Raw genomic sequence first — 8136 nt, forward strand, 5'->3', positions numbered from 1 at the left:
TTGTTTCCAAGCTGTCCTTGGAATGAATATCTTGTGTTAATAAGATGCCTTAAAAGCCCTGCATCAATCCTATGACCACCTGCGTGCTGAAGACCAAAAAATCCTAAACTCTACCTCCAAATACACTCTTGAAATTCAAACTCATATATTCAACCACTAGCTAGGTATTTCTTCCCAAATATCCCATGAACCTCAAACTCAAAATATCAAACCTGAAATCCTCCTTCTGTGTTCCAACCATAGTTTCAGCCAACATGATTTATCCGTTCATTCTAGCTGGAACCTTGGAGGTCTATCTTCCCTCATTCTTTCCCTCCTTTCCCTCACTTTCCCCGTATCCAAGCAACAAGTCCTGCAGCTTTGCTTCCTAAGTATTTCTTTCATCCAATGCCTTTGCATCATCCTTAATGTCACTGCCCTGGGTCAAATTTTCTTTATTTCTTGTCTGTGTTGATGCCTTAATCTCCTCCCTCATCCCTCTGTCCTTTATCTTGTGTTCTTTCAATCTGTCCTCTGAAGAGCTGCTGGGATTATCTCTGTGGCTGAAAACATTTCAAGGTTCTCCCTTTAGGAACCAGTTCCCAATGCTGGCTCCCCGTCATCTTACACTGCCACCTACTCTATACCAAGAATTCTAAGAACAGTAGTTCCTGGCATACTATTTGTATTCCTTTTGCTCTTATACCAGCTGTGCCACCTACCTGGGATGGACTTCTAACTCTACCCCTTCTGCACCTGGGTCATGCCTACAATTCTTCTCTTAAGATTCAGCTCAGATCACTTCTTTTAGGAACCCTTCCCTAGGAATCCTCCATCTGGTTTAGGTCGTCATCTTCCTCACAGCTTCCAAAAAAGTCAGTGTGGTCACATTATTTTATGATTTGAATTATGTCTCCCACAAAACTATGAAATCCTTATTAACAAGACTATGAGCTCTTGTAATCCCAGACCTTAGCACACTGCTTTATATATAACAGAAAGACCGTTTAGTGTAACGATTACTAGAATAATCTTTGAAGTAAAAAACCAGCATTGCCATCTCTTAACCTTCGACCTTAAACAAGTTGATTTAAATTCTCAGAACCTCAGGTTTCCTGATCTATAAACCGGGATATAATCAACACACTTCCCAAGATTTTCTAAAAATTAATTGAAATAATTATATCTAAGTGCTGGGTCTAGCCCAGAATAAGAACTCACTAAATGGTCGGGTTTTTTTTTTTTTTTAGTTGTTACTATTAATAGCTTAATTAATGCCACTATATTACTATTTGCTTATTGACTGACTGAATGAATGAATGAATAACAAATAAAAAAATGTTTCTATGGGACCGATCAGAACTATGCTATAAATGATACTAACTCAAATGACCAATCAGGAAGGAGCAAAGGGTATAAGATTCCTTGATGTAGTAAACTAATACTGAGGAGCCCTGGGGGATACAGCCTTTCTTAAGAAATAGCTATGTAGAGTTATAGTCTTCATCTCCACTGCTATGTCCACGATGAAAAATGACTAAGACTCCACAGGAGGCATCTATATGCAGAGAAATTAGATACTTAATAGCCAGCTTATTTGCTTCAGCAATTACGACCACAGGACAGAGCTGGCAGTATAACTGGAAATGGCTCTCACTGCCAAAGTATCCAACTGAATATACTCTCATATACTCCAAATGAAATGTTTGCAAGTTTGCTTCCAAATTATATGGCTACAACAGAACTCTCTAGCCATGATTTTTATCTTCCATGTGAGACCAACTTTCATTTCTGTCTATTACACAGCTTTCATAGATATGCCTCCATTGCCTCAAGCCAAACAAGCCCTCCCCTTCCCTTTCCCAACTGCCACATCTACTGCTTCCCCACTCCATCCACCCTCACCGAGGCACCACTCATGTGTGTGAAGCCACTTTGGGTGCTCCAGCCTCAGCTAAGTTCCCAGCTGAATACAACCCAGCTGACACAAAACTGTCACAAAAGAAGTGCCTAGCTGAGCCCAGCCAGCCCACAGAATTATAAGAAATAATAAATCATTGATTTCTATGTGAAGTCACTAAGCGTTAGGGTAGCCTGTTTCCCAGCAATGGCCTGTCGATATACTTCACGAGACTATTTTGCTTAAGTTGTTTCAGTTAGATTTCCTTTTCTCACTTACAACTGAGTCCTAATTAGATTGTGTACAGGACAGAGCATCCTTTTCTTTAAAGTTAACAGATTCAAACACTCTCATTTTCACTCTCAAATTAGACAATTACATAACTGGTAAGGAGCTGCAGAAAGACAAAAGAGAACTGATCAAAATGGACTCTTTTAGAGCAATTATCTGCATTATCAGAAGTTACTAGAGACAAAATTCTTGAAGAGTCTAATACGTATGGTAGAAAAACCCATTGTGCCCAGATGAAAAGGTCTACGTTTGAGGCCCAAGGTCTTTAGCAATGTGATCTGGGCCTCAGTTTCCTCTAAGGTGTTGAACAATGATATATTAGCAGCTCTCAATTTTGAGCGCATATTGAGAGAATTTATTTAAAATCAGGCTAATGTACTGGCTGCACAGACCAAATGAGTCAGAATCTGAAGAGCAGGACCCAGTGCAGGGAAGGTGATTTCTGCCCCTTCTCTCCACTTCTTTTCTTACTCTTCCCCAGGAGAATGTGATTTGATCCTTTCCAAGTAAACTGATCCCAGCCTACTCTGCAGGCCTGGCCAAACTGTTCTTAGTCCCTTATAATTGCCAATCTCCCACCATTAGGCTAAACAGGTGGGCCTAGCCTATTGTTTTCACTCATTTTTAACTTTCCCTCCCACCTGCTCCACACTTAGACACCTCTTGAGGACCAGCTGCAAGACAGTGTTAAGACAAACTGGGCAGGGACAGAGGGTGGGGCTTGAAAAGGCCTGCTTGGGTCTCAGCCTAAGTCATCTTCTCTGGCCCAGCTTTACCTGAGAGCCCTGCATAAAGAGTTACGAAAAGGTTATGAAACCTTGAGCTCTGTTTCTCCTGTGCTGTGAGAGGCGAACCTCCTTTGGAAATCTTAAGATAGAGAGCAATTGCCCAAGCAGAGCTCAGGCATTCCTGGGACCTGGCTGAATACTCCTTTGATGTCTTCGAAATCTCTAAGTACCTCAAATATTCTGGATCTGTTTACTGGTCCTCTCTATACTCTTATCAATTATGAAAGTGTTTCTGAAAGTTTTACTTGTGATTACCAAACTTTATGGGTTGAAATTAACATAGTAAAACATGTATACTAGATTGCCTTCTGAAAAAAATAATTTCTCTTCTTGGAAAAAGAGGCAGTCATATTAACATGTTCAGAGAGTAGAACATGTTAGCACTCAAAGAAAACAAGTTTTACTTTAATAAGTTTATGGCCACTATATGTGAGTCAGAAAACGTTTTGTTTTCATTTATTAAACTTGACTCTGTAAGTAAGCAAAGGAGTTGAGCCTATAGTGATTAGACCCCACTTCTCTAGCTGGAAGAAAGGATCCAGTGAGAAGTTGGATCTCCTCTAACGGGAGAGGCAGCAAGAGAGAGGGGAAGACGGTAAACAGCCTGACCCTCTGAAATGCTGCTGGCCTTTCTATCATTCCAGTGCACACTATTCTAAAAGCAACCCTACTCCTTTGGCTCTCATTGAGTCTCAATGTACTGGCTGCACAGACTCAGTGAGAGCCAAAGGAGTCTCAATGAGAGCCAAAGGAGAGGACCCACAGAGCTCGGCCACAAGTCTACACAATTGTGAAAACTGTCACTTAAAGCCATCCCTCTACTGAAAGGAAGAATACCTGACCTTTCTGCCCAGGAGCCATCTCTTTTATTTTCTTCTCTCTCTCTTTTTAGATGCATTCAACATAGGCCACATTTTCTGTAAGTACCCAGTGTTAAAAGAATACTTAAGTCAGCCAAATCATTTTAGTGAGTTAGCAAAAACCAAAAGAGAAGGTTTATAAAGACTGTAAGTTAGCCCAGAAGTAATCCTGCAACAGGCTATTAAGAATGAGCTCATTAGTTGTTCTCCTCTTCAAAATTATCTAAGAAGTTGGTTACATGCATTTGAGAATGACCAATAAAATAGGAGAAACCAGATTTTCAGAATAGAGGTACCAATGATAAATAGAGTCAAGTGGTCTCTACTTATTTCCCAGTCTGAAAATTTCTAAATTAAATAGCTTTCTTTTCAACAATGCAAATAGTCTTATTAAAGATGAGTTTCAATAAACACCCCTGCCCCCCAAAAAAATCTGGGCTAGTTTTTGTCTTTACAAATGTCACCAATTCATTAATAAAAAAAACGATTTTGATTTTTCCTTGCTGTATACAACATATAATCCATTCCTATCTAGAATACTTGATAAAGAAAACAATTGAACAATGAATTCTTTAAAAAATCACCTTGGGTGAAATGATAGATTTTTCCTGATCAGCATTTTTGCACTTTTTTCCTGTGTCTTGCACTGGTGATGTACTTTCTGAGCTTCCCGGTGAAATCAATCGCTTTCTTCCTTGGTGTGTTATGTTTACTTGGGTTTTATCTTTGCAGGTTCCTTCTTCTGGACTTTCCTGGGTTACTTTATCTTAAACACACAAAAGCACACAGACACAAAGAAAAAGGAGAAGAACATTATCTCCTGCATCTTCAAATACCAATAATCTACACCCAAAAAAAGGGAAAAGATAAATGGGCAAGTAAATCAAAGTTCCATTTATATTCATGCCAACTTGAAAACACTTATTTGCAAATCTCAAAATGTGTTAAGTAGAACAACGGCCAAGAGCTTCAGCCCTGGCGTCAGCCAGGCCAAGATGCTAGTGTGAGCAGGCTCCATCCTTTAACCATTTCACCTCACCTCTGTGAACTTCGGTTTCATCATCTGGAAAAAGGGAATTATAATTATAAACTGTGTAGGAGAGCACCTGATATATGTTAGCTATCATATATATATTTTTTTATTTTAGCACTGAATTTTTCTAACAGAAAATCTGACATATAGCTATCTGATGAATTTTACATATACTTATTGAGCCCCTAACTTCCACAGTGAGGAATTCAACTTGTTATATGAAATACATATTAAGAACCCAAAATGACCCAAAAGGGAGAGTGACCTCTATGAACTTCACCAATGAAGAAAATAAGTATAAGTAACAATGAACACTGTATGCTATGTCACACTTCCCAAGGTTCAGTACAGTCAGGAAATTTAAGTTAGTATCACATTTTGTTAACAAATTCATGAACTATCTAATCAGAAAAGAAGAAAGATCTACCTCTTTTAAGAGGAAAATCTTCATGGTTAGTTGTTATCTTCTCTACACTCAAATGATAGATAGCTTCATAAGGACAGGGACTTTGTGTACCTTGTTCTGTTTCACCCCTTGTGTCTCCAATACCCAGAACTGTGCCCAGAACAAAAGTGGTGCTCAGTAAACATGCTTGACTAAATAAATTTTGAACATAAACAGAATCTGTCCAAAGATTCCCTTGAGAGCCTGGATATAGGTATGTAAGGCCATCCATAGTCTAATGTCGTAAAGCAAAAGTTTTCCGCAAAAAGCTGGAAAGTAAATATTTTAAGTTCTGTGGGCCATATGGTATCTTTCACAACTACCTAATTCTGCCTTTGTAGTGTGAAAGTAGCCACAGATAATACATACATGGATGAGCATGGTTGTATTGTAATAAAATTTTATTTACAGAAACAGGCAGTGGGCTAGATTTGGCTCATGGGCTATAGTTTACTCAGAGCTGTTCTAAAGGATATTCAAGTAGCCTAAAAAAATACTCCATTAAGTTCAGGAAATAAATATTAATCAAGTATGTACTGTCCATATTATTAAACAGCTAAATCAGTTGAACCAAAATAAAAATAATGCATTTACCAAAAGAAACTTATGAATAAACTAATAACTAAACTTTACCTAAATTATTTAAATATTTGTTTTGAATCTAAATTAGAAAGCATTCCACATCATTTTAGAAACTGTCAGAAATACGACTAAACAGGACTGTATAGCTTGGTGAAATGAATAAACAAATGCTACAACAGTTATGAATTAGTCAAACCAAAGGAAATAACCAACTATGGTAATTGCTTATTATGCTAAAAACTAAAAATGTAAGTTAAATAAGATATAGCTTCTGCCCAAATAGCAGTTTGCTACAGTCCAAGTGTCAACATGTACATAAAATCCTAAAGTTAAAAAAATATATATTTAAAATATTCATTTTTTTTAAAAGTCCAAATTCTCTAGTACAAATATTCTTTCTAGTGACCACAGCTCATTTCTTTTGCATTGGAAGAAGCCATTATGATATTGTTGTTAAAATGTTTTTCACAAAGAGTGCATAAAATAAGTTAATTGGTTCTTAACAATCTTTGTATTTGGCATAGCAAATATTTTTCTAAGTCCAGGATAGGTACGGTACAGTTAAATGATAGAAATATAAAAGAAATTAACTATTAAAACAAATCAGTTTATTTTACTTATGTGAACTATTAATAACTGCATTTACTTATATGAGCTGTTACACTAATATGCATATGTCATTAAAATTACATTCATCCAATTTTAACCTCCAAAGGTTAAAATCAGTTTTATTAATAACTTGATGTAAAGCTTTCTCAACTTTTTCCTAAGTTTAAGCAAATATATCTACAAATATGTACACATAAATACAAGCAGGGCTAAAAGTATAAATGCTCTTATTTCTGTGGATTAAATACCTAGAATTTCTGGATCAAAGTGTGTTGCATATTTAAAAAGTTAAGAGATATGGGCAAGTAACTTTAAATGACTGTACCATACTTATATTGCCACCAACTATGTTCAATGATACCCATTTCTGTCAGCACTGGTTACTATCAATTGCTTAGATTTTGATAAGTTTAATGAACAAAAAATGGTATCTGGTTGTTTCGATTTACACTTTCCTATCTGACAGTAGTCATATACTTATTGCCTTTTTGTATTTCTTCTTCTGTAGTGTGTTATCTGCAATGCCCAAAATTTCTACTGCTTTTACCTTCTTTTTTGTTATCAAGTAGACAATTAATAAAAACCTTCTATGTATTTTACAAGTACGATAGATATCAACTAGCATATTGTTCTCTAGTCTGCTATTTGCCTTTGACTCTGTGTACAGTGTCTTGCATACAAACTTTTTTTCATTTTTAATCTAGATAAATTTGTCAATTTTCCCTTATTGTTCTAGGCTCCTGTCATCTTTATTAAGTCTCCTGGAAGTAATAAAAATATTTTCCCCATATTTTCTCCAAATGCCTTAATAGTTTTAACTTTTACATTAAGAATATTAATTCAGTAGAAATTTACTTACTAATATGGTATGAGTTACTGCTCTACTATTATTTTCTTCTAAACTGAAAGCTAATTTTCTCAATGTCGTTTATAATAATAATGCATCCTTTCCACATCAATAATGCATCCTTTCCACGTCAATTTGAACTGATAATTTTTTATACATTAAATGTATGTTATTCTAATCTGTTTCTAAGTGTTTCATTCTCTTTTGCTGGTCTAACTTACCTGTCTTATACCAGAACTATCAATTGTTAAAAGCGGGCACCAGGCCCAGACTGTGATGTAGGAAAGCTCTATAAAGAAACATATCTATCTCTGTTATTCAAATGGTCCTTGAGCATATGTGGAAAACCCCTCATTCATTTTCTACAATGCTGACACAGCTCTACTGCCAAAATCTGACACAGATGGCACACATGGAGAAAAATATTAACCACATTTGTGAATATAGGTTAAAATGTCCTAAACTAAATATTAGCAAATCTAATCTAACAGAGTATAAAAATAATAAGCCATAATGATAAAACTGAACTTATTCCAGGAATGCAAGTGTGTACCACAGGAATCCTACCAACACAATCAATTACATTAACACATGAAAATGTAAGACTCTTTCTATACCAAAATTTTTTTCAAAGAATTCAACAGTCATTCATGAAAAAACTAAAACATCCTAAACATGAAAAGAGTATCAAAATTGAATACTAATCTTATTAAATGCTGAAATACTAACAGAATTTCCTATTAAAATCAGAAATAAGACACAGATGCCAATTTTGCCCATTTTTATTTAAAATTTATAGACT

At 36.0% G+C, this 8136-nt stretch overlaps 1 protein-coding gene across 4 annotated transcripts in view; it reads right to left on the bottom strand.

The window, feature by feature from the left end:
• Positions 1-8136, bottom strand: part of APLF (aprataxin and PNKP like factor) — a 70213-nt gene that overhangs the window by 31823 nt on the left and 30254 nt on the right. For 3 of the 4 annotated variants that reach the window (XM_011365594.2, XM_011365593.2, XM_023533846.1), the window contains exon 6: positions 4403-4584. In XM_011365594.2, coding sequence (XP_011363896.1) covers positions 4403-4584 — 182 coding nt within the window. The remainder of the gene's footprint in view (positions 1-4402; positions 4585-8136) is intronic. The other variant, XM_023533845.1, reaches the window with a different exon arrangement.

Source organism: Pteropus vampyrus, unplaced genomic scaffold, assembly GCF_000151845.1.
Source record: "Pteropus vampyrus isolate Shadow unplaced genomic scaffold, Pvam_2.0 Scaffold113, whole genome shotgun sequence".
In the NCBI taxonomy this organism is placed as follows: Eukaryota; Metazoa; Chordata; class Mammalia; order Chiroptera; family Pteropodidae; genus Pteropus; species Pteropus vampyrus.